This window comes from Rhineura floridana, chromosome 3, assembly GCF_030035675.1.
Source record: "Rhineura floridana isolate rRhiFlo1 chromosome 3, rRhiFlo1.hap2, whole genome shotgun sequence".
Taxonomy (NCBI): Eukaryota; Metazoa; Chordata; class Lepidosauria; order Squamata; family Rhineuridae; genus Rhineura; species Rhineura floridana.
In genome coordinates, this window is record NC_084482.1 from 122,700,915 (window position 1) to 122,727,419 (window position 26,505).

At 46.8% G+C, this 26,505-nt stretch overlaps 1 protein-coding gene across 12 annotated transcripts in view; it reads left to right on the forward strand.

Moving 5' to 3' along the window:
- Positions 1 to 26,505, forward strand: part of PDLIM7 (PDZ and LIM domain 7) — a 60,683-nt gene that overhangs the window by 25,587 nt on the left and 8,591 nt on the right. For 6 of the 12 annotated variants that reach the window (XM_061617617.1, XM_061617616.1, XM_061617615.1 and 3 more), the window contains 7 exons: positions 12,472 to 12,623; positions 15,026 to 15,056; positions 16,075 to 16,247; positions 20,854 to 20,874; positions 22,081 to 22,164; positions 23,779 to 23,933; positions 24,470 to 24,506. In XM_061617617.1, the coding sequence (XP_061473601.1) occupies positions 12,472 to 12,623; positions 15,026 to 15,056; positions 16,075 to 16,247; positions 20,854 to 20,874; positions 22,081 to 22,164; positions 23,779 to 23,933; positions 24,470 to 24,506 (653 nt within the window). Of the gene's footprint in view, positions 1 to 12,471; positions 12,624 to 15,025; positions 15,057 to 16,074; positions 16,248 to 20,853; positions 20,875 to 22,080; positions 22,165 to 23,778; positions 23,934 to 24,469; positions 24,507 to 24,829; positions 26,304 to 26,505 lie in introns of those variants that run through there. The other 6 variants (XM_061617627.1, XM_061617622.1, XM_061617623.1 and 3 more) reach the window with 6 other exon arrangements.

Genomic DNA, 26,505 nt, shown 5'->3' on the forward strand with positions numbered 1-26,505 from the left:
TAAAAACCAGGGCCTGTTTGATGCAAGTTGGCTTCAGGATTGAAGCCCTGCCAAAGGCAGGAAGTGGGAAAGTGCTTGTTCCCACACTGACCCTCCCGCTTTTTCTGTACCGGGGCCTCAGCAAAGCTGTGTGGCTGGGAATAGACTGGCTGGCCTCTGGGGCAGGGAACTGGAGCCCTGAACTTCCTGCCCAGCCTCATTTAATGCACAACCCGAAAGGGGTGGTGGTTTTTAGGTTTGCTCGTGTGTAATGAGAAGGAAGGAAGTGGGGAGGAGGGAGTGGACCTAACTGTGCCAGAAAATGGGAATTGAGTGCATTTCTAGATTAGCAGTGCTACCGAGCGTGATGTGTTGCACTCTTTCTGACCATATAACTTCCAAGGAGCTGTGTCTCTTTCCCTGCCGTTCAGCTGTGGGAATTGTTAAAAATTGTTCTAATCTCCAGATGTGCCATCTGTGTCATAACATATGAGGCATGGGTTATTATTATTATTATCTTTAAAAAACAGATTAAAGATATAGAATTATGTTAAAAATGAAGTGATATGGTGGTTAACCAGATTTTTTCACAAACGATTTCAATGTAAGTGTGGAAATGAGGGGATTCCTTTACTATTCCAGGTGGAATAGCTCTGCCTTCCCCAGCTTGGTGCACTTCAGATGTTGTTGCACTCCCACTAGCTCCGGTCAGTATGGCTAATGGTTGGTGGTGATGGAAGGTGTAATCCGAAACACATGAAAGGCACAAGGTTGGGGTGGTCTGGGGTAGTGGCTTGTCCTCCTCCTTAGGGGAGCCATTTGCATGCTGGGACGGACATCTCCTCTCTTCACCCTGAACAATAGAATGATCTACTTTCTACACTTTCCATTACCTTGTGACTGGGAAACACTTTCCTTAAACACCCCAGCAAAGGGATAGGAAGCTGCCTTATACTGAGTCAGACCATTGGTCTATCAAGCTCAAGATGGTCTACACCAGTGTTCTTCAACTTTGGGTCCCCAGATGATGTTGGATTAGAACTCCCATGATCCCCTGACCAGTGGCTAAGCTTGCAGTTTTGCACCTGGGGACCCGAGATTGAGGAACAGTGATCTACACTGACTGGTGCTGGCTCTCCAGGGGTCTGAGCAGGGGTCTCTCCCAGCCCTTCCTGGAGATGCTGTGGATTGAACCTGGGACCTTCTGCATGCTCTACCTCTGAGCCACAACTCTTCCCAAAGCTGGCACTATGTATAAAGTTGGCCCCATTGTGCCCAGTGGGCACGGCCTGCCAGGATTGACTGGTGGGGTGGCCTGAACTGGCTGGGGAGTCTATAACTGCTGCCCATCAACTCCTGCACTTATTTTTCACATTTGAACAGTCAAAGGAACATCTGATTTGACTGCCCTATCCATAAGGACAAAATATAAGAACCTTAGAAGAGCCCTGTTGGAGCAGGCCAGTGGCCCATCTAGTCCAGCATCCTGTCCTCACAGCAGCCAACCAGATGTCCGTGGGAAGATCCTAAGCAGGACCTGTGTGCAGTAGCACTCTCCCCTCCAGTGTCAGTAGAGTATATCTGTCACGGTTAGTAGCCATTGAACCCATACATTCCACCTAAAGTTTTGCATATTCTTCTCTTTGTTTTCTGTGTGTGGATGTTTCTGGGATTGTTTCCACACAAAAACAGCAGCTGCTGCCTGGAGTAATAGCTCTAGCAACAAAACTTTAGGCCCTGGCAAGATTCCTATATCATCATCCCTTCTACAGTATTATGGGTGCATATATAGTAGCATGTGGTTTTCTCAGTAAGTTTGGATGCTAACAGTGAATCTGTATAGCTGGAGGAAATGGTTAGCCCTGAAGGGTTGCTACTCCTGCTGCATGAAGGGAGACAGCTTGGCATAATTCCTCTCTAGTTCCTTCCAATTAGAATGGTTGTTTGTTCTTTTCCAGCTCTGCTAGAGTATCCTGTCCTTGGTATTTTCATACGGGCCTCTTGTGGTGTGTTGTCATGGTGTTAAGTTTGATACAAAGCCTGGATTTTCCATCCTGAATTTGTGTCAAGAAGGCAAGAGCTTGCTGCTGGACTTTGCAGAAGGATTTGCCAGCATCCTGAGCTTCCTGGAGATCTGACAGCAGGCGCTCACTCCTTTTATGTTCATGTTGAGCTGGACTTGGAGGAATACTTGGGCTTTCTCCAAGTGCCAGGAGACATTCATCCCAAATGAGCAGGAATGGTTGCAAGTTGTATCGCTGCTGGACTCTTACCCTCAGATGTAGCATTTTTCTGCCTTTCCAGACATCTAAGAGGTTGTGTTAGCTGAGATGGCAAGAAAAATGAGAGGGTGGTTGGAATCATGCTTGAGACATTTTAGCGGTGTGGATAAGTGTCTGGTCCTTATAGTGCAATGACTTACTTATCCGAAACACTCAGTTGCTTATTTGTCTCCATATTCAAGTCAGGAGGAAGATGGTTATTTTAGGGCATATCCAGAGGAGTGGTAGCAGTCTCCTCAGGAGTAACTAATCCTGCCTGTTAACCCCAGAGAGAGTGGCCCCTAAGCAAGAGAGCAGAGCGGAGAACATTCAGCACTTTTGATCGAAGCAATTTCTTCTTTGGCTCTGGACCAAGCCAGTTCCAGCATTTTGGGGGGTTAGGCTGGCGGGAGATCCCTTGGTGCATTCTCTTCCTACCTACACAGTTGGTCATAATCTCTGTCTCCTCCCACATTGTTAAGTTGTTCAGTTAAAAGCATTTTACCCTGTTCTTCAACCAAAAAGGATCAGCAGAGCGGCTTACAAAGCCTGCCGTCAGGCTTACAACCTGAAAAACACTGGCACAGAAGGGAAAAGGTATGGAGAGAGAAGGTTGGGGTAGCAGACGGTGGAAGAAAGCTCCAGAACCAGTTCTCAAAGTTGCAGTCCTTATAATCACTAGCTGGGACCATCAGACAGCCTGATGTGGTGATAGGCCCATGGCTCAGTGAGGAAGCATCTGCTCTGTGGAAGATCTCCAGTTCAGTCCCCAGCATCTCCATGCAGGGCTGGGAGAGATCCCTGCCTGAAACCCTGGAGAGCCACTGCCAGCCAATGTAGGCATTTCTGAGCTACATGGACCAGTGGCTCTGACTCAGTATAAGTCTGCATGATGATTATGATTTATGATTATTATGATTCCCACAGTCAATCAATCCCTTTTTCCAGGGGACTCTATGTTCCTATGGCTGCAATAGTTGGGGGGGGGGATCAGAGGCAGTGGAAGGTGGGGGGTGTATGAAAAGGGAGGAGCCAAAACCCAGTCCTGTCCATCGCTTCACCAACCCTCCACCCACCCCCACACCTCAACATGACATGCAGTCCTCAGGGCAGAAAGGCTGCCCAGCCCTGCTTGAACCTGCCTAGCAGTGACCACCTTTGGAGTGGTGGTGGGGCCAGAAAGAACAGGCGAGTCCTGATCTGCTTCCTCTGGATCCCTCTCCCACTCAAAAATTCCCCCCACGGCGCTTACACGGCTGCAGGGGCCACTGTGATAATCTTCTGTTTCCCAATGGGAGGGTTTCCCGTGGCAGTGGGGGAGAGAATGGCACGAATGTCTTTTGAATGGCAGCTGGGACTGACTTGGCATCTCTGGTGGTTTGCCCCCTGCCAGTCCATAGGCTTGAGCAGGTGCCTGACTGTGCTGACACCAGGCTTGGTTCTAGAAAATCAGTTGCTCCCAAATGAAGCCTACTTGCTGTAGGTTGGCACAAGTAGTTTTTCTGGTTAAAAACAACAAAATTGCCCTAAAGAAGCCGCTTGTTAATCTTCTGTTTGCCAATGTGGATTGCCACTAGTGTAGCCTTCCACTGACCCCTCCTGTGTGCACCCATGATTGTGGTCTGAGTTTCCAGCCCTGGCCAGCTTTGGACACAGCTTGGTGCTGGCCAAATGGTGCAATAACACTCCACTTTTTCCTCTACCTCTGCTGCTTGGGGCCCATGGACCAGGAAGATTTTGGGTTAATTAATGTCCCAATGCTCCCAGGGTGGGTATTGCATTGCTGCTGATGAGCTAATGTCTCTGTCTACTGACAGAGGGAGATGGATGAGATGGCTGGGAGAGGTAAGCCTGTGGAGAGGTGGGCTGTCTGTTGCCCCCCCTCCCCTCTCCAAGCAGACATAAAGGCTTTAGGAATTTCTGTGGCTTTGTAGCTCCGACAGGCATGAGTGTGACACATGGATTACGTTATGGGAAAGGCGTTGATTCACTCCAGGCTCCCTGCTTTAGAGCTCTGCTCTCTAATAAAGTCTGGAGAAACTCTTGAGGATGCTGGAGCCAGTCACCCACTCTCTCTCTCCCTCCCTTCTAGAGAGGGGATTGGGGTGAATGAGGTAGAAAGAACACAGGCTTGGTAGATTCCTCAAAGCTGCCTGCTTCTCTTCTGCAAAGCTCTATACTCGGATCTTTCATCAGAAGCTTGAGAGGTTTTCCCTGCCTTTTGTGGCTTGGTAGCTGCTGGTGCCAAATAAAGGGACAGGGCACATGGTGGCACATAGCAGCTCTCCATCTTCTTGCTGTGTGTCTCCGTTGGCATATGACTAGGGAAAAGGAATGGGAGGCTAGAAACTATATCTGTAATACTGGGAGCAGGCTGCTCCTGTGCCACTTTGGTGCCACGTGTTTTTTGGTTTTTTTTAACAAAAAGCAGCAAGATGACTGGATGGTGGATGTGTATGGGCAATTATTCTGCAGTTAACTCCAGCACAAACTTGATAAAATGGGGATCAGATGATCCAGGATGTGTAGGAAACTCATGTTGTAAAAGCTGCTTATGAAGGTTGGAGGGTGTGGATCCCTCTCCCGTTGTGGTACCTGGAATCTTCCTTTTTGGACTGTGCTCTGACTACCACTTGAAAAAGGGAGCCTGAGAAATCAGAGTTCGTCATGGGGAGATACTGTCACCATGAGTGGCAGGCAGGAAGGCAATATGCAATTGCCTTTCATCTGGGACTTATCCAAAGGACCAGTGAATGTGTGCTCAAACTCACAAATAATCACTCTGAGGTGATCATGCAATAACCAGTCAACCTAAAATGGAACCTAGGGCCCTTCCAGCCTGGTGTCTTATTGCAGGTATATTTTGCAACATGTTATTGACACAAAAATAGTGCATTAGTGGTGAATTTAAATATATATATATATATATATATATAGCTTTATTAGCTGTTCTGCGATGCTTCCCCCGTACTACCATATTATTGCTGCCAGGATAGACTTGGGCACCACAAAAGTGGCACAAGACCTGCCCGCCCCTGAGCATTTGTGGCATAAAAAGTTACGGGATTTCAACAGGAAATTACAAGATAGGCACTGATTGGAAATGAAGCAGTCTGACCTCCCCAAACCTTTGCACATAAAGATAGTACTGAAAGTGGGATCACATGAAACTGCTCCGATAGCATCATGAGCACAGATTAGGGATGGGGGAGAAATTCGATTCAGTTTGCGTGTAAAGCCAAATCTATCGCATTTGCAGTTTCTGAAACAATATGAGGACTGAAACATAGCCAGCCTTCCAAGTTTGCACTTATTTGAATTTTGCGATGCAGGTTATCCAGCCAACCAATGTTTACAAAAATGCGTATGTTAAGGGAAAGTGTGCATAAAAATAAATATATTACTGAAAATAACATACAAAAATGCATCATATGAAGAGAAATTGCTTGCAAAAACATGTACATGAATCAAAACTGCCTACAAAAATACGTATGTTAGAAGAAATTTGCACTGAAGTGCTGGAGAATTTTCATGAGGATTTTTTTAAAATCACAAATTGCTGCAGAAAGGTGGAGAACTGAATTTAAGACTGGAAAAATGAGAAACTGAGAGAACTGAAATTGACAGATCTTTCCATCCCTAGCACAGATAATCGTGAATGAGCAATATATGTTGTTGTTGTTTACTTCTGTCCCGCCATTTGGCCAAACCCCTCCACCAAACAGGACAGCAAAAAGCCCAGCAGGGAGGGCAGCGGCAAGGAAGGTGCGGTGGCGGCGGAGACAAGCGGGTGTGTTTGACAGCTCCGGAGCTTTTCAAAAATAAAGGTGGCACAACAGTACCTCTGCCGGTACCTCTGCCCTGCACAGGTCCCAAGTGACGAGGGTGTTCAAAATAAAGCACCAGCAGCTTGCCTGTTGCTCCCTCTCCGCTGTCTCCTTGCAACATCGCAGGAACCTGTTCCCAACTACGTTCATGCAGCCGCCATCTTCCTTTTGACTTCATGCAAGATCCATTTTACTTTACTTTGTAATATAATAATAAAAATGTAACAATAATACCTTATTGTTAATATTATATACCCTTAATACCTTAAAGGGCCCTTAAGAGGAGGATAGCTGAACCGCTATTCATTTTTGGGGGTGGGTGGGGGTATTTGTATTTTTAAAAAACCCAGAAGTGTTATGCATTGAGCATAACATGTAGATTGGCTATTAACCATGACTAATTTGCAATAAGAAAACCTAGAAGCCATAAACCTTGCTTCTTAGTTTTTTGCACATCACACCAGAAGATTCATCTGCAGAAAATCTCCTAACATTGTATAAAGCTGCTGTCTTGTGTGCCCCTTGGGTTGAATTCTGGAAATCTCCGTATGATGACTATTTCTGCTGAGAGTGCCCTGCTGATAAGTTTATGAATAATTGGATTTCCCTGCCAGTCTCACTCTTCTCTGCTATAGAAAATAGGCCCCAAAGACTGCAGACTCTTGTGTTTAAGGCTCCAAATATTTGACTATTGATGGATATCTTTTTCTGAAGGTTCCTGACAGTACCAGTCATCATGTTTGACTATCCAAACAACGTTTGCATTAATGCAGTGTGGAGGTTACTCAAATATGGAGTGACTCTCTCTCAATCCTAGCTGCTTTCATTATAGGTACTTTCATATTTTTCGTTTTCCCTCTCCTTCTCCTTTCTAAATAAAGAATAGCAACTTTTTCTATTACATTGTGCAGGCTGTATCATTAAGAAGACAAATTGCCCTGTGGCATCTGAAATACTAACTTATAGCAGCATGATCGTTAGTAAGTTGGAGCTTGCTTCATCAAATTCACAAAAATGATGGCCCAGTGCAGACTTACTGCACGGGGTTAAGGGATTATGGTTAAGCTGCTGGATCATAAGTATCATGTGTTTCTTCTTTGGGCACTTCTGGTTGGTCAGTTCTTCCTTGCATCTTCCTTCTCTTGGGGTTGTTATGTCTGCCTATTGCTGTCCCTATTTTAAAACTAACTTGGATAATCCTAAACTTATTCTTCGCTCCCAAGATCCTAAATTCAACTATCCTGATCCCATGACCCACTTCTAGGCCATTATATCCCAGGTTCAATCCCCAGCTTCTCTAGGTAGGACAGGGAGAGACCTCTGCCTAAAATACTGGAGAGCCACTGACAGGCAGTGTAAGCCAGGGTCCCAACAACATCTGGAGGGCACAGCGTTGACTACCCTGATGTAAGTAATACTGAGCTAGATGGACCATGGTCTAACTCTGTATAAGGCGGCTTCCTAAGTTCTGAACCCTTGGCAGCATTTACCTCTAAACTGAGCATGTGTACCAGACATGCTTTGCTCTTTGATGATTGAAGTAGAGGGAGAATAGGTGTTCCCTTTCCAAGTTGGCTTGTTCGTTACATATGGACTACATACAGTGGTGGTGTGAGTGGATATTTCCCTGTGATTGCCTGTTGGTACTGTAGACTTTATAAGTTTGCTTTGAATTAGGGTTGCCATTTTTTTTTCCTGGCAGGGTTTTCCTGTGCTTTTTTTAACAGCACAACAAACAGAAATTCAGGAGATGAACTTCCTGCTGCAGATGACAGGTTGATCTGCCATGTTTCTGCTTGCTTGTTTAAAGGCACAGTCGGGGGGGGGGCAGAACGGGACGTCCACTGGTAAGTCTCTACTTCTGAATTAATTAATATGGCCCTCTCTGGTACTTCTAGTTTTTCATAGAGGGTTCCCAGCCTGGGGATAGGGAGGGCCTTTATTCTCTCTGTCAAGGTTTCAGTGTTTATGACTGCCTGCCATTGCTGCAAGCAAAATTGCTCTTCAAAGCGTTGTTTACAAGTTTCCTTTTTTTCTGAGTTACTCCCAAATAGTTTTAAAGTTGTGTGGCTTTGTGGGTGCATGCTGTTGCTTTATGGAGATTATTACTGTCTGCAGTCTTGAGAGTTTCTAAGATGATCCTAACTAATGTTAAACATAGCCAAATAGGGCAGAGATGGAAGTGGGCTTGTGCAACAGAGAAGCCATTCCTGGAGAAATGGCGGGAGGTGTTCAAGGTGGTCCAACACTAGACTAAAAAGGCATCTCAACTTGTACTACACAGCCAAGGGGTATTATAGAAGAAATTGGCTCCCTTCATGCCCTAATACTTCGTGCACGTTGGTGCATGGGCATCTGTAGACAGGGCCAGGCAGCATGTCTACAAGTGCCCATGCATTAAGCAGCCTTCTCACGCCTGCATACGCTACTTCCCTGCAGATGACCACACTGACCTGTAGCTGGGGACAGGCAGCATGCCCAGTTTTAGAGGCAAGACCCAGAGTATGACCTCAGTCCCCACTGATCGTATTGATGTCCCCTTCACACAATTGATGCCTGAAAAGGGAGCTCATGAGCCAGGCAACTGCTCCCTGGTAGTTGTATGATAGCCCCTTCAAGTGGGTAATATGCAAAAGGAGTTCTAGAAACTCACTGTTCAGGGCTCGCCCTTTTCACTTTCAACTGTGTAAAGGGCTGCAGCTCAGCCATAGCTCGGTTGTAGAACATCTGCCTTGTGTGCAGAAGGTCCAGGTTCTGGGAATTGTCTACAATCTGAAACTGCGCCAGTCAGGGTAGACGATACTGAACTAGATGGACCAATAGATTTCACTTGGTGCAAGGCAGCTTCTTATGTTCCTGATTGCAAATCTGTGTGTGCGCGCGCACGCACATCCCTCTCTGCTGGGTATGCTTTAACTTGGATTCCTACATTAAGCAGGGGGTTGAACTTGATTATCTTATAGGCCCCTTCCAACTTCACTATTCTATTATTCTCTCTCCACACATAAATGCTCTGCTCTGCATATCAGCCCTGGGAACCTCTAGAAGGGCTGGGTATAACTCAGATAAATAAAAATGTACTCCTTACAGCAAGTAAGATGAGCAATCTGTTTCTAAGTTCTAGGAAACAGACTACAACTCTCTCATCTTTATCCATTAGTCTTGACTACACCAGCAGTATGTATATTTTTTGTCATCTCAGGGTGGGTTTCAGCCCTCCCCTCCTCCTGCCAATATTAGGTAGGTTTCAACCCCCTGTGCTTAAACATGTTGGAGTCCTTGAGACCACTCATCATGTTTGGTTTGTATGTTATGGGAGATACAATAAGGAGATAGTAGGGATCGTTCATTGCCCTTTGGAGAAGTTAGTTTATTCATTGTGAAAACCTGGACAGAACTTAATCAGATGTCTAATCTCACCTGTCCAAGGAGTCTGTGTGTTCACCACACATGCTAAGCATGAGAGGGATGCAAATACAAGCAACAGGAGACTTGCAAAGCCAAAGCACCGGGGGGGGGGATGTGTACTGCAAGGTAGGATTTTTCACCACTTGCTTTTAAAAGCTAAACAGCAAGAAAACCAGCAGGTGCAGCTTCTCTGGCCACTGCAGCAATGTGGTGGGAATGGCCACGTTCCAATTCAAAGGAGGGCACTGGGGTCAGCAGCCAGGTAACTACAAAGTTATGTTTAGGCTGTTCTGTCTGGTCTGCTGCATTCATCAGCAAGTCTAAACTCTCCCGTAGGCCCTGGGCTCTTCCAGAGAATTTGCTTTTATTGCACAATCAATGTGCTGTTGTTGCTCAACTTCTTGGCAGTGGATTCAAATAGGGTGACCGGATACAACGGAGGACAGGGCTCCTGTATCGCTAAGCAGAGCGGAAGGAATTTCTGCAAGATGCAGCTTGTCATGCCTGGATGAGAAAAGCTGCACCTCCTGAAATTCCCACTTCTGTACAAGTCTTAAAGGTACAGGAGCCTGGTCATTTGGTGTCACACTTGCCCTTGACCATGTGGCATGTACGTTCATTCTTAATCCTTGGCAGAATTTGTTTTATGATGCGTTTGAGTTGGCTTTTATATTGCTGATGTCCATCTGATTGTATATTGTATTTATAAAACTACCCTGGGAATTAATTTTTTTAAAGGTGGGACAAAAATGGGAGCACACCTTCTTCTGCCAGCTAGGTTTCCTTTTGCCCAGACATGTGTGCACAATCAATGAGGCTCATCCGTACAGGAGTTTAATGTGGATTTGAAGCTCCTTGTGCCTCTGGTTTGTTTGCCGTTGGCATGACACATCCTGATCTGGGGATAATCCAATAAGGAAAGTAAATCCAATATCTGAAGGTGGACATACTGAAGTATATTGTGTGGGTGGGTATTTGTGTGTGTGTGGTGACATCTTGCTGGGTGCTGTGTATTGCCGCATCCCCTACTCCTATTTTGCTTCTGTCTGCCCGAAGAAAGGGATGTAGCATTTGCGGTAATTTGTGTGTGTGCTTTTTTTTTATTATTTAGAAAAACAGCTCTTTCTTCCAGAACTGGTCTAGCTGTATTAAAAATAAAAAATAGCTTTGTGCCTGCCAATGAGGGAGAGCAGCACAGGACTGGAATGGGGTGGGTGGGGAATAAGCCACCTTCTTGGCAATGATTATACAGCTTACAGAGATGTGACCAATTTCCAGTTACTTGATCTGCAAGATCCTGAGACAAAGCAGCCCCCCCCCTCTCTCTCTTCCTCTGGAAGCAGATTGGATGTGTCCATGCCCCTGCCTGCCTGGCCACTCTTTACTCTTGTGAGGCACTCCTCAATGGGCTGCTGGTGTGGCTGGGCATGACATGCTGTCTCACGCACACACACTTGTATTTTAACTTGCTCTTCTGCACAAATCTGGTAGATCAAAAAGCATTTCAAAAGTAAAAACTGGCAGTTTTGTCCATTGCAAGACAGGCTTGAAATGCTGGCTTTGGTAGAAACTTCTTGTTGCACAATTACACAAGCAAAAATTGGGTTTTTTAAAAGGTGTATGTGCACAGGTAAACAAATACCTGTGTGCATGCCCACAACAGACCTTGGGTTTCCAGAACTCACAAGGGGTGGGGGAGTAATAATTGAGGGGAGGGGGAACCAACACACAGCACAAACAGATCCCATCAAGCACCACCTGCTAGTATGGACAGGAAACGCTGAGAAAGGTTTCAGAGACATAAAATTGAAAATACTCTTGTGTGGGTGATGGCACACAAGCACGCCCCTGGAAAAATCAACCCACATATGCATTCACGCCCTAGTGCAGATACAGGTAATGTAATACATAAGATGGAGGTATTGTGCCACTGGAACTCAATTGGTGATGACACTAGTGTACCATTAGGAATGACATCTGGGGTTTGGAAAGGTCTTTGGGGTTACATGACAAATTGCAGGCTACTCCAGCTTTCTTAAGGATGGCTATGCTTGCTTGTCATTTTTTTTCTTTTGGGGGACAGGGGGATGCTATAGGACAACATCAGTCCAAAATGCTCATTCATGCGAGTATTGTGTGGAGAAGCAGGTGAGGTGCATGGCAGGGGTGTCTTTGCATTCAGGCTACCAGAAAACGATATGGTAATCAAGGGCAAAGACTCTGAGTTAGGTGTGAGGAGCCTCGGTTGGGCCCAGCAGGTGTGATGGTGGTGCAGGGTAGTCTCCATTAATGGCGGCAGGAGAATGGGGAAAGCAGTCTCATGCAGTGAAGTATGTCTCATTCATAAATCTGTATCCTCTTCTTCTGTATGAGTGCCTGACCACGTGAGACAGTGTGGTGGTTAGAGTGCTGGACTGGGTTCAGGGAGACCAGGGTTCAAATCCCCGCTCAGCCTTGAAGCTCGCTGTATGACCTTGGCCAGTCACAATCTATCGCCCTAACCTACCTCGCAGAGTTGTTGTGTGGATAGAAGGGAGAGAGAGGAGGACCATGTACACCACCTTGAGATCCTTTGAGGAAAGGTGGGATATAAATGTAAAACAAGTAAATAAAAAATGAGTTTTGCATCATATCTATGAGGTGGGTTAGTCTGAGAGATAGCTGGGTGGCCTTGGGTAGCTCCCAGCCTTCAGGGTTGAGCTGGGTTTGAACATCCAGACCTAATGATACATCATTTCCAGCCTCTATGCTGCACTGGTTTGAGCATTGTTCTCTATAGTGCTACCACCTCTGGAGCTTACAGCTTTTTATACGCTTTATTTAGCAGAAACTGCAGAGAAAACAGAGGGAGGCAGGACTGGATCTGATCCCACTACTCTAGATCATGCTCCGCTCGGCATGGAATCATGCTGAGAAGAGCATTCCTGGCTGCCTGTTTTTGCCTCTTCACATTGTTTACGATTCTATATAACGGACTCTTCTTTCTCTCCTTGCAGCTCACTCCTGGGGGCAAGGCAGCCCAGGCAGGTGTGGGAGTAGGTGACTGGGTGCTAAGCATCGACGGAGAGAACACCAGCACCATGACTCACATTGAAGCACAGAACAAGATCCGTGCTTGCGGGGAAAAGCTCTCACTCAGTTTGAGCAGGTAAGAGGCTCTTGGTACTGATGCTATGAGTTCTGATTCTAGGAGCGTAATGTGCATTACAGAACCAGTGGTTTGAGCCAACACACTCCTTGTGGCTCAGACCCAGTCCTTGGGATGATTTAGCACATGAGCATAGCAGTATAACTAGCTCTTTTAGTGTGTAGCACTTAGCTGAAAGAGAGCTGACACTACTTCATGGTATATTTTACATCCAGTTGATCTTGGCTGCATCTGAACTGCTGCAAAGTGGAAGAAAGCCTCTACTCCTCAAGGATCCCAGTGTGGCTGGGGGAGGGGGGAGGAAGCCTTAAGGACGAGTGTGTGTGTGAATGTATGTGTATTAATAATGAGAGGGGCCAAGGGTATGCTGGCCCTAGCACTGCTCACTGGCATGTGATCACCCACCTACCCGCTGTTGTAAGTGGCCCTTGGGGCCAAAACATTGCCCTCCCCTAGTTCAGTCCTTACTGTGGAGCCTGGAAAACCAAAGTTGGCCTTATTGTGTCACCAAAGTGGCCCAGGTAAGTGGTGCACGTTCTCCTGTAGAAAAGGACTCTGTAAATCTACAGTCTTATGGGGATTTGAGGCCAAACAGTGTTCAAGGAATTCCTGGGAGAAAACAGATGTGGAATCAAAATACTGAACACATAGCAAGCAAGATTGTTTCGGCTGGCCTTTCCCCACCTCTTCACCTCCCCCAGGAATGTGGCAGACAGTGTGGAAACATCACAACTACAATGAAGCTGGGTTGCTCAAAGCGCTACAAATAAAAAACATTCTGTTCTACTGTAATGTTCTCCAGTGGACTGCCTTTACAGGTGGCTTGGAAACTGCAGCTAGCACAAAATGCAGCTGCTCGGATGCCAGTTGGTGTGCAGCAGTCTGAGCACACCGCATCAATTTCCCCGCCAGCTGAGCTCATTGTCTGTCTGGTTCTGGGCCCAACTGCAAGTGCTGGTGTTGTCCTTTAAAGCCCCTAGCAGTCTGGCACCAAGTTACCTTAAGGCAGGGCTGGAGAACTTGCGGCCTTGCAGAAGATGCTGGTCTTCAGTTCTCCTCATCCCTAACCACTGGGCATGGTGACTGGGGCTGGTGGGAGCTGGAGTCTAACCACATCTGGAGGACCACAGGGTCCCTCCCCATCTCTGCCATAAGGGGACTGCTTTTGCCCATATGAACCTGCCAAAGCTCTGTTATCTACACTGGAGCCTATGCTCTGTGGCCCATCACCACTGGGAATACAAGTACTGGGTGCCAGAGACAGGGCATTCTCACTGGGCGCATCGTAGCTGTGGAATTCTCTCCCATGTGTCATCTGACAGGCTACCTCTTTCTGCCTTCAGATGAGGGCTAAAGTCACTTTTATTCAGGAAGGTTTTTAGTGTTGTAATTTTTTTCTGCTGTTTTTAATTGTGTTGTATGTTCACTGCTGCTTTTGTTGACTGGTGGTGGGATTTTGTTTGCTACTTCACATTTATTACTTTTATAGTCATGCAGGGCATACATTGAAAGCGAATGAAATATGTTGAATGTAGTACTTGTGCCACAAGCGTTTAAAAACAGAGGCTTTTATGGCACCTTAAAGATTACCATACTTATTGGGGGGGGGGAAAGATTTCATAGACCAGACTCCTGGTCATTGGCCATGCCTGCTTGGGCTGATAGGAGTCATGGTTCAGCAGCATCTGGAGAGCCAAAGATTCCCCACACCTGGTCTGTGGGAAGAGCCATCAATATTTTTTTGTCATTGTGAAGAAAGGAAGGGCTGCTCACAAGGTCCTCCTGGGAAACAGGAAGGACAATCTGACATAAACCAAAAGATCCCTTTGCCTGGTTGTCCCAGCCTTAATCTGAGAGACCAGGGAGACTTGTGGGTCTGATGCATTTTGGTTTCGTTTTCTAGTCTGAGTTTCAGAGTGGCTACAGAATCTTTGTTGCTGGCTAGGCTTTTGGGAGGGAAATGTGAAGAAGCCTTTGGGGTTATCAAGCTGCCAGAGACTGGTCTGAAGTGGCTGATAGTACCCTAGCTTGGAAGGATGGTGCAGGGAGGAGAGCAAAGATTGACTCGTGAAGCTTGTAGCCCAGATAGCTTTGAACCTTGCACTGGAGCAGTTTTCTCCCAAGGAACCTGGGCACGACTAATCCAGTCACTTGAACCTCCATGGCTGAACTGTCTTCCCAACAGCATCCTCTGCTGCCTTCCTCTTATGAAAGGGCCTGGGCTGCTTACTTTGCATTGCTGTAGCCCTGTTATCTGAGGATGATCTCTTCCCAAGTGCAGATCGGTTGCTGCAAGGCAAAACATCTGCTACAATCTCTGCCTGTAATACTCTACCAGAACAGTCCCTGCCAGGCAGTGCTGCCTGTTGTTGTTGTTGTTAACAGCAGCTTTTCTTTTACAGAGTCCAGATCCTCCTAGGGAAACCTCAGAAGGTACGTGTTCGGCTGCTTCTTCTGCGGGTCTGTTCTCTCACTGCCATAACTACCAGTAGCTCTTTCTTCAAGCTAACAGCCTAGGTCTAGATGTGCTGTTTCTCTGGAACTAAAGGAGCTTGGTCCTTTCCTCAGCCCTCCTCCATTTCTGGTGGTTTATTTTCTTGCTGTTTAAACCTGTCCTCTTGATTGTGCCCCTGAACTTCCAGGCACTGGGCATCACAGTAATGAAGTTGTGTCTCGGTTGATCATCAGAGGCAAGGTGGTGGGTGATCCTGCAGCTGCCCGCCTTAACTGGGTTGGAGCAGCAAGGAGACTTCTTTGTTATCCTGATTCCACTTTCTCTGTATTGTCTGCTCTCTGTAAATGTTTATCGTGGAATCTGAGGCTTTGCCTCACAAAGGAAGTGAAGGGGAAGCCTCCAGATAGCCAGGCTGTGGAGGGGAGATTAGGGCAGGGCAGGGGCTGCCTTCTAGTTTCGCTCTCTGCTGGGAGTAGCCCTGCTCAGTTTTCAGTACAGTTGGGGGAGGAGGGAAGCCAGCTGGGCATAGGATGGAGGGTGGAGAAACTGGATATGCATGGTTTGGTTTTGCTATTTAATGCTGCAGCATGTGCCCTTATGAACTGCCTTGCCTGCTGTCCTTCTGAGGCTGGGAAGTAGTCAAGGCAGAAGTGTCCCTTCCCTGCCATAACAGCACACACACACACATGCGTGTGCATCCTAGGGGCACATTTGTCCATGTGTGGAGCTGAATGTGAGGGGAATGTCAGTCCCTTCCTTGGGAGTAGGCAACAGGCACATACATGTTGCTGGCTTACGTCTTGGCTATCACCAGCCAGGACAGCTGATGGCTGTGGTTATTGCCCTGTTACTTGAAAAACAGTCAACATGCAGTCAAAATGCAGCCTGGCTTCCATCTAGGGCACAATGGCCTCTGACATTGCCTGGTAATAGGATGCACTTGCACGTTGCCTGCTATGTCAGCTTGGGTGTTTGTGTTTTTTGTCTTCTGCTCAGGACACACTCCTTTCCTCTGAGCCCCCGAAATATAACTTCGCTCCCAGCTCTGCCCTCAACAAAACGGCCCGGCCCTTTGGAGTCACCTCTGCTCCACACTCTCAGCCCGGGCTGGTGACGAAACCTGTACCATACACTCCCTCCGCATCCATCTGCACCACACAGCACAATGGGTATGTTGCTGTGTATGTAGCCACCCTGGGTAATCGCTTTAGGGAATGGGGGTAGATGGTGGAGTAGAGTGCCCACACTGTGCATGTCAGGCTCTGCATGCGTGGCTTTTATACGGGTGGCCAGAGGGTGCGGGCGGGTGGCACATTCCCGTGTATCAGAATCTGCAGTAGAGCTTAAAACATCTGATGTTGCAGTGACCCCTGGTGGCTGTAGCTAATATTGCAATGCCTAAATCCAGCAGTCATCTTGTAAATTATTCAGTCCGGAATCTGATTGAAAGCAAAATTGTTTATTATTAGCAGCAGCCCAGAGTCTTTGATCATGTTTTATTTCTTTTGAGAGCCCCCCTCCCAATATCCTGGGCAAAAATCATAGGTTGCAGTTAGGAACATGGTACTACATCCCAGGAACCCCAGCCTATAGCTCTCTTTGCCCACCAACACAAAGAAATCACTAGATTCTTTGGTCTGAATGGCAGTGTGTTGTGGCAAGTGATCTACACCCATTGATATGCGGCTCCCTGCTTTTGGGCCTTTTGTGGCTGACTCACTATGGCAGGAATGAATGTTGCTTATGGATCCCAATGTAACTATCCATGCTTGCCCCTCCCTAGAAATATAAGCTACAGCTAGCCTCAAAACTGATATACAGAAGCTACTGATCATGTATTAGGTCCCTGATACAGCACCAATATTTTATGTATGGAGAGCCAGTGTGGTGTAGCGGTTAAGGTGTTAGACTACGACCTGGGAGACCAGGATCTGAATCCCCTCACTGGGTGGCCTTGGGCCAGTCACTGCCTCTCAGCCTCAGAGGGAGGCAATGGTAAACCCTCTCTGAATACTGTTTACCATGAAAACCCTATTCATAGGGTCGCCATAAGTCAGAATCGACTTGAAGGCAGTCCATTTCATTTCATTTTCATTTTATGTATGAGATTTCTTACCTGCCCATCACCATAAGTTCCCAGGGCTGATTACAACAATATAACATACAAAATTACAATTATAAAAACAAATAAAACAAATTAGGCACAAAGCTGTCGACCCCAGATAAGACACTGAGTAACTGATCTTAGACCCCACACCATTTTGGTCAAGTTCCAGTGCTGTTCAGCCCAGAACAAAATTCTCATACTAAGGTAGCCCATCGCTCTTTTCAGGTCGGCATTCTTTGGAGATCAGCAACACAGGGCTATGATAACCCTGGGTTTCCAGTTTATTGAGAAAAGGGTTAGGATGAAAATGTATATTGGCTATGAAGATACATGCAAGATTAACCTTTACTTGAGGCATGGCCATCTCCTGTTCTCCAAACCCTAAACTGATATCTTCTCACCATTACTGCCCCCCCCAAAAACTTTGTAGTGGTGCTGGGGGGGGGTAACCCCATCCAAGGCTGTTCTCTTTGATTTTCTGCTACCTGTTGGTGTGGATATGGAGAAATTTATCTGACAAAGTCTTTGGGCAACTGGGATGATAATTTTATTTTATTTATTTATTTAATTAAGCTTATATACCGCCCGACTAGCAACAGCTCTCTGGGCGGTGAACATTAAAAATACAATAAAAATAACACAAAACTGTACACAAAACTGTACAGTCTAAAATCAAAATATAATAATTTAGAATTAACAGGAATTAAAATGCCTCAGAGAAGAGAAAGGTTTTAACCTGGCGCCGAAAAGATGATAGTGTCGGCGCCAGGCGCACCTCCTCAGGGAGACCATTCCATAGTTCGGGGGCCACCACTGAGAAGGCCCTAGATCTTGTCACCACTCTCCGGGCTTCCCTATGAGTCGGAACCCGGGGGAGGGCCTTCGTAGTAGACCGTAGTGTACGGGCCGGTTCATATCGGGAGAGGCGTTCCGACAGATATCGTGGTCCCGCGCCATATAAGGCTTTATAGGTAAGTACCAACACTTTGAATCTGGCCCGGAAGCATATTGGAAGCCAGTGCAAACGGGCTAGCACAGGTGTTATATGCTCAGACCGCTTAGTTCTTGTTAGCAGTCTGGCCGCCGCATTTTGCACTAGCTGTAGCTTCCGAATCGTCTTCAAAGGTAGCCCTACGTAAAGCGCATTGCAGTAGTCCAGACGCGAGGTTACCATAGCATGTACCACTGATGAGAGGTCCTCCTTACTCAGATAGGGACATAGCTGGGCTACCAACCGAAGTTGGTAGAACGCATTCCGGGCCACCGAGGCTACATGAGCCTCAAGTGTGAGGGAAGAGTCTAAGATGACTCCCAGACTACGCGCCTGTTCCTTTAGGGGGAGTGTAACCCCATCCAGGACAGGGTATATATCCACCATCCGATCAGAGAAACCATCCACCAACAGCATCTCAGTCTTGTCAGGATTGAGTCTCAGTTTGTTAGTTCTCATCCAGTCCATTGTCGCAGCCAGGCAACGGTAAGCCTGCAGATACTCTTTCCTCAAATATTATCTCTGCAAAATTCCAATAGAATGGGCCCACAAGAGTATAGGAGGCGGCTAACAACCAGTTAACCAATGCTAGCTCTATTGTTGATCACCAGACACTGGGTCATGCAGGAGGGCAACTCTGCATGTCTTGTTGGTGGCCAGAGCATCCCCTTTGCCTTAGGGAAGTGGGGGTAAATTGTGGGTAGGCAGGGTTGTTCTAGCTTTAGTTCATTCTTGCTGGTGAGCTACAGAAACTATCGACCCTGCTCTTTTTCTGCCAAGATAGGCTTTTTGTGTCTAGAAGGCGGCCCTAAATTATTTTGTTTACTTCATTTGTTAATTGCCTTCCATGAAACATCCTTAAGTGATTTTAACTGTGTCTGACTGCATGCAAATTGTTGCCAGGCATTCGCTCTAGGCTTTGGATGTTGTTGAAAATTATGCTGCTTTGGATAACTCCTTTTTAGTTTGGTGTGTTTAAGTGGCATATTTTTTTTGGGGGGGGAAGCTGTGCTAGATGTGATCCTGTACATCTCTGACCACCACAGTATACCACTGAGCCTCTCATTGGCCTGCAGTGTGTCCCTTCCCAGTCTGATGCCTCAGATGGGACCAGTTGTTGGACCATTGTGGGGGATATAGTCAACATGCTGGCAAAAAATATGATAGTGCGTTTTTCTCTCAGACTACTACATTTCTGATCCAAGGGCCCAGGGGTGTAGTCATCCGGGTTGTGGGGGGTTTGCAGGGCCCTAGGTATGAGCCATTCAGCATAAAAAGGGAGTGTTTTAGCCACTGAGAAGAGTCCTTGTCCTTTCATGCTGCTTGGAGTCAATCGGAGTGAAAGGAGATGAGTCAGCCACTGAGAAGACTCTTCTCAGTAGCTAATACCCACAGCTTCCCTTTCATGCTGATTGGCTCCTAGGGACGTCTGTTGTAGTGGAATGTGGACCCATGAGATGCCAGGGAGAACAAGGGAGACAAGGGAAAATGGAAATAGAGGTGTGGCTGTGAGGGGGTGTGGCATGACTATCATGAAGGGACCCTGCGCTTCTTAATTTGCTACTACACTACTGCTAGGTCCTAGAGAAACAACTTTCTGTCCTACAGTATATACTGAAGCAGGAGTGGTGAAACCCAGCATGAACATGCCACGTGTCTTTTGCAGAGGTTTCAGGAAAAGGCTTCCCTGAGTTCTCTCTCACCAGGAAATAAGACCACTGCTGGATCAGGCCAAAGGCCCATCTAGCCCAGCTTTCTGTTCTTATAGTGGCCAACCAGATGCCCGTAGGAACCTGCACACAACACCACTCCCCCCACCCACAATGCCCAGCAACAGGCATTCAGAGGCATAATGCCTCTGACAAAGGAGATTTAAGATAGACACTGATAACCTTGTCCTCCATAAATGTATCTTGAAAGCCATGCAAGCTGATGGCCATCATTACATCTTGTGGGAGCTAATTCCATAGTTTATGTGCTGTGTGAAAGGGTGCTTTCTTTTGTTTGCCCTGAATCTTCCAACATTCAGCTTCGCTGGATTGCCCCAAGTTTTAGTATTATGACAGAGATAGAAAAACGTATCCCTGTCTACTTTGTCCACACCATGCATAATTCTATGCACCTCTATCATATCCTCCTTCTTACTTGCCTTTTTTCTAAACTAAAAGCCCTGCTTATTGTAGCCTTTCCCTCTAGGAGAGTTGCGCCAGTCCCTTGATGTTGGGGTGCTTATGTGTTTAACTAGTTTACAAATGGGAACTTGAGATTCTCTCGTTTTGGGTATCCCCCCCTTTTATTTACAGAGGCTCACTCTTTTATTATGAATGGCTGGACATTTTTGATGCTGGGACTTACAGGCATTTAAAAAACATTTACCTAAGATGAGGTTCCTGGTAATGGTACAGTGCAGGGATGAGGAGCCTGTGGCTCTTCACACATCTGACTCCCAGCTCCTATCAGTCCCAGCTAGCACAGCTAATGGGAGGATGGGATGGCCACAGGATCCCCATCTCTGGTGTATTGGGAAGGTTAGCTGTGCAGGGGATCTCTCCTTTCCGCTAGACAGGATAGGAAACCTATTTTTATTATTATTAGCCAATGGCTCTAACTTGTCCATGACTTTCCTGACTGTCTTTTTCTCTTTCCGTCTCTCCTTCTCTCTCTTTCTCTTTTGCAGGTGCAGAACTCTGACAAGTCAGTAAGCTTTTTGCCTGTTCTGTAACTTTAATCTACATGCCTTATTGCTAACTTGCATGACCTAAACATACTTCCCTGTTAACATCTAAAACCCTTCCTCATTTCCTGCCAAGTTTTTATCTTCACTGACTTCTTACTCCCGATTTTGCCTTCCTTCTGAAGTGTGTGGTTGTATGGGTGGTGGGATATCCTCCCCCCCCCCAACAAAGTAGCTTGGGAGCATGTGTTTGGGAGGTGGGGATAGGGGAGACCAGACAACTTCAAGACATACAATGTGGAGCTTGGACATGGTGGTCCACTTTACCACAGTAAGCAGGGCCCTCTTGGGTTGTGTTGGAGCCTGCCTGAATGTGGTCTATTTCATACATCACCTGAATGACACAATGGCCTGGTTCTCATGTCATGCTAAGCCAAACCATCACTTAATGTGAATGCGCAGGAGTGTGGGCTCTGGGAGAGGAGATCACAGCATCTATGCTCCCCCCTGGTCATTTTAATGCTGAGCCAAGCCATAGCTTGGCTTAGTGTGTCCTCTGAACCCAGGCGCATAGTTTAGCTTTCTACCGGACAAACCACAAGCGATAAACCATAGGACAAACCTTGGTTACAGCTTGTGATTAGTCTGCAGAGAGTTAAATCATGAGCCCAGGTTTGGATGACATTCTAAGCCAAACTATAGCTTAGGACAGTGAGAATGGCAGCAAAACTCCCAGGGAGGAACAAAGACTCCATGATCTCTTTGGGAGCCAGCACGTTCGCTTAAGCCATGGCTTGACTTAGTGTGACATGCACACAGGCCAGTGTTTTGTATTTTTCCAGCGGGTGGGGTTAATCTGAGGCTTGTTCCCCAGGAAGGAGCCAGTTGGGGAATGTTTGCTGCTGCCCTGAGGCTTAAGTGTTGTTGGCAGTTTGGCTTCTGAGAAGCTGCCTAGCACTTCCACAGGAATGGGACGGTCTGATGTGGCTCTTTGGAGAGCACTGTCACCTGTAGCTATGACTGGCTTGACCCAGTCAGGTGCTAAATTGCCAGGGAGCAGTGTGTTTTTTCTCTTCTGCTGCATGGTCAGGCTGCTGGTACCTCCAGTGGCATTGGCTGTTTCCTCTGAGCAGAGATGCCAGCTTTCATTCCTGCCGTCCTGTGGTGAGGCAGCTTTTCTTCCCTGATTTGGCCTCTTTTCTCTTATTCTTTTGCTGTTGCTGGCCTCAGGGTCAACGCTCACTCCCCTGAGGTGAAGGCTCCACCTCAGAACAATCCCCCGCTTGATTATGGAGATTACTACCTGGAGGACCAGTAAGACCTGGGGGGGGGAGCAACATCCAGAGTGGTTTTTTTGTGTTCTTTGTTGTGTGCTGCTGTTGCTGTGCCGTTATAGTGTGTGAATATCCCTTTCCGTGAAACTGGGCAGTGCTGGAATCTTAAGAGAGCAATGACTGGGGTTCCCCCCCTCTAAGATTCAAACTTTATGTGAGTAAAAATCTGCCACTCACAGAGTCAGTTTCATTGGTCTATTGGTACCAGATGTTGGGCAACGGATGTTGTGTTACCCGCTTCTTTCAATTTCTGGAGACATCTGGCTTGGCCACTATCAGAAGCAGAGAGTGCTTCCACACAGCAGTTTATGGTGGGCACAGTGCTGCTTATAAGTGTATGTTTTTCACAACATCCACATGTCCTCATTAAAATCCTGTCCTATATTCTCTCCTCCCTCCCCACAATTTAGTCAGGATTTACCCTTTCCACAGATTTTCCATGGAAACTGTAAATCCAAACTAAATGGGAAAATAATAATGGGATGGAATTTGATGAGGACAACATCGTGTGGATACTGCAAAAAATCTGCATGTATGAACAGCATTGTAAACTTACTCTGAGTTAGCAGAGGTAGGGAACCTTTCCAAAGGGCCGCATTTCCTTAGGGGTAATTTGTTGGCGGTCACATGCCAATGGTGGGTGAGGCCAGGCCTAAACGTGGGTGGGCCATCCCCTTTTCTTTTTATCTCTCTGTCACTTCTTCCTCTTCCACCCCACACAGCAGACTGCTAGGGGAGGGATATATTACTCTTACCAGATGTGTGAATTGTTCTCTTGCAGGAGCTATCTCCCATTGCATCATGTCTTGTCTTGCATCCATTCCTCCCTCCTGAGGGCCGCAGGTTCCTCACCCCTACTTAAGTGGTAGTGGCTCATCAGGTGTGTGGCTGAGGTCTTCCCTGAGACAGCTACTTGAGCTGCCAGGGATTGAACCTGGGACCCTTGCCACATGCCAAAACCACATGCTCTTGTCAATATAAGGAAGCATGTGTGGGGTTCTTTTATTTATTCATTTATTTCATTTATGAATCACTTCCCATGAGGCATCCTGAAGCAATTTACAATATAATAACATATGTAAAACAGTTACATACATAAAAACAGTTAAAGCAACTTGAGATATAAAACAATTTTTAAAAAAATAATTATAAATATGAAAACAGTTTAAAAACAACAGCAGCACATACATGAAATCAACCCAAATCCAAAACAGGTACCAACTGGGATAAAGATTGTAGAGAGATTTTAAAGGTCTAGGCAGTTCAGGGGGTAAATTGTCTATCGCTTGCATGCTACTTACCTTCTCAGGGGTGAGTTTAGCTATACAGACAGTTAATTGGCCTAGATAAGGGAGTGATCAGGAGTGAATTCAGGGTCAGTTCACTACATCTGAAGGGCAGGTTACTTGGTTGCAGTTGTTAATTCTGATCTTCAGAATTATGAAACTGTGGCCATGTCCTGATTTGTGTCTCAGGTGTTTTGTTTTTTAGTTTGATGCAGTGTGTGTGTGCGTGTAGGTGTGTGTGTATGATGCATGCCTGGCAGCTGCTCATCACAGTGCAGCCCTGGCTGAGTGCCTTTGTCTGTTTGTAGGCACTCTCTGCGGCTGGTGAGCCTGCCGGCCTTCCTCCCCAATGACTCCAGCAAAAAGAGGCTTATTGAGGACACGGAGGACTGGCGACCGCGGACTGGCACTACCCAGTCCCGTTCTTTTCGTGTCCTGGCCCATCTGACAGGCACAGAATTCAGTAAGTGCCTCCCTCCCATGGGGGCTACTCTGGCTGGGTGTGTTGCTCCGATGTCCCTGTCTGTGGCTGGCTCCAGCCTGGGAAGCAGCAGGAAGTCACAAGGCATTCAGGGCCATCCGTTTTTACCAGGGAGATATTGCGGAGGTACCTGAGCTTTTGGGGCCACCCTTGGCTGCTTTCTACAAACGTTCTGAACCCAGGCCAGTTTGGGAAGGCTCTGCTGTCAGATTGTCCTGCAGCCGGGGCCAGGAGGATGCTCTCCCGCCCTCCCTGTCTCCCCCCTCCCCTTGTGATGCTCTGTTGGCCTCATTCAGTCTATCTCTGTGCAGCAAAGAGTTCTGCAGACACCTCATTCTACTTCCCTCTCATCATTGTTGAGGCCCAGGCTCTGTATCCTCCAGGGAATGTTCTTATTTTGTGCCTAGAGTTTCTGTCTCTCTCTTCCCCCCCCCTTTCCACTTCTCTGCTCAGAAACCTAAAATAGCTTGGTTGGCTCAGACCATGATATTCTCTCTTTCTCCTTTTCCTGCTGCCAGTGCAAGACCCGGATGATGAGCATGTTAGGAAAGCCAGGTAAGAAGGGCCCTTTTACAGGGCTAGGATAGTCAGTGGGTTTCTGCCTGACTGCTCCACCCTACAGGTGCTAGGGCTGGGACTTGAAAATGATTTCACCATTTGTAGGCCCACTTCTAAGCTTTTGTGGATGCCCGGGGCCACTGTACAGTTTCTTTCTGTACAGGGCAGAGAGGATGAAAACTTTCTCCCCACCTCATTCTGGTTTCCTTGGTGTTGTGCTGCTTTTGAGTAGCTTGAACAGTGCATGATGTGCCTTCTGGCTTCTCTTTCTCAGTCTCTGCTCTCTTCCTCCTCCCCCTCGTGTCTTTTTTCTTTTCCAGGGAAAAATTTGTCTCGGAGCTTCAGAGCCCCCGTTACACTCGCCTGCGCGACTGGCACCACCACCGATCAGCTACCTCTCTGAATGTTCTCTCCTAGGCTGCGTAGGACGGCCCTGTCCTTCTCTTCTGACTCTGCCCCTCTCTATTGCATGCAGATGTTAATGGGAAGGGCTTGTTTCTGTCTGTCTCCTTCTACCTTTTTTTAAAAAAGCCAAACTAGAAATCCACAGCAACTCCTGGGAATGTAGTGATTATGTTGAGGGGTGACTTGAGGGGAAAACTGGAAACGGGCAGGAGGCTCCTGCACTAATGGCTTATTCTATTTGAGCCTTATATCAAATCTCCAACCATGGCTAGGAGGGAAGGTTTCATGCTGTTAGGCAAGAGTTCTCCCAACTCTAAACAAGATGCTCTGGGGCTAGGAAGCTGTTTCTTACTGTTTCCCAACTAAAGAGAAGTTGGCCATGGAGACCCTTGTGTGCTCCTTCTGACCTTCATGTTTAACTGGGGGAACTCTACCAATGCAAGATGGCTTTGCCCGGAAAGAGGGCGGCTACCTTTCCTTTGGCGTGGTGGACCTGCCTCATTGAATGAGCGGCCAATGCTCTTCTTCCTGGTTGAGCACTTGAGAGAGAGAGAGGGGAGCCTTTTCCAGTCACTTGTTTTATCTGGGAAGACTCCTTTTTTAAAACCTCCTCAGGTAGCATGTGTGGTTTTTTTAAAAAAAATATTTTTTTGCACTGTTCTTGGCAGTGGCTGCTAATTTTTTACAATTGCCCACTGTTTGGTACAGTGTCTCAAGAGCAGGTGAAAGAGCTGAAGCATATAAAAGTTCCTCTTCTAATAGTCCTCTCCCTCTCTTGTGCCAGTGAATAGTGAATACAAATGGCCTTGGCCCTGGTTTTTCCTTCTGCCCTCCATGATCTGTCCTTTCCTCTCATTGTTCCTCTGGGCATGAATGGTTGGTTGCAATTACCACTTCGAGGAAATGGCGAGGTCCTAAAAGTCATGAGGAGCTGTAAAACTCTCTTGCCTACCCATAATGCTATAAATAATAGAGAAATGCTTTCTCTTCCCCACTCCTTGCTGGATATTAGACTTGTTCTCATTGCCCTTGAGTAACCCCACTATGCCTCAGTTTTGCAAAAGGCCTGATGATATGGATGAGACTTAATATGGATCCTTGTATTGGGCTTGGAGCAGATCCTTGGAAATGGGGCTTCTTGCTTCCATGCCTGGTATGTTCTGTTGCTTGGTGGCGGAGATACTGTGCTCCCCTTTCTCTAGAAAGAGCATTATCATTGTTTTGACTACAGGCACAACACAAATTCAGCTGCTCTGTCTGTACAGTGCTGTAATCCACCTACCCCCTGAGCTGCCTGGAGCCAATGTCCAGAAAAGAGTTTGCAGTCTAGATGGAGACTGGCTTACTGCCTTTGATTTTGTAGTAAAATAAATGCTCCTATTCTTGTAACTGGCTCCTGTCTCTTTCTTTTTTTTAATTGTTGCATAGGCTACCTGAAGTGGGGAGGCTGTGTCCCTTTGGAGGCAGCCTGGCAGAGAGAGAGGAGCAGAATTGTTCTGTAGCTGAGTATATGCCTATCTGTCCTCTGAAAGGTTACTCAACTGAGCAGACCCAATGTCTTTTGCCCAGTGGTGTCTTTCAGGTCCTGTTG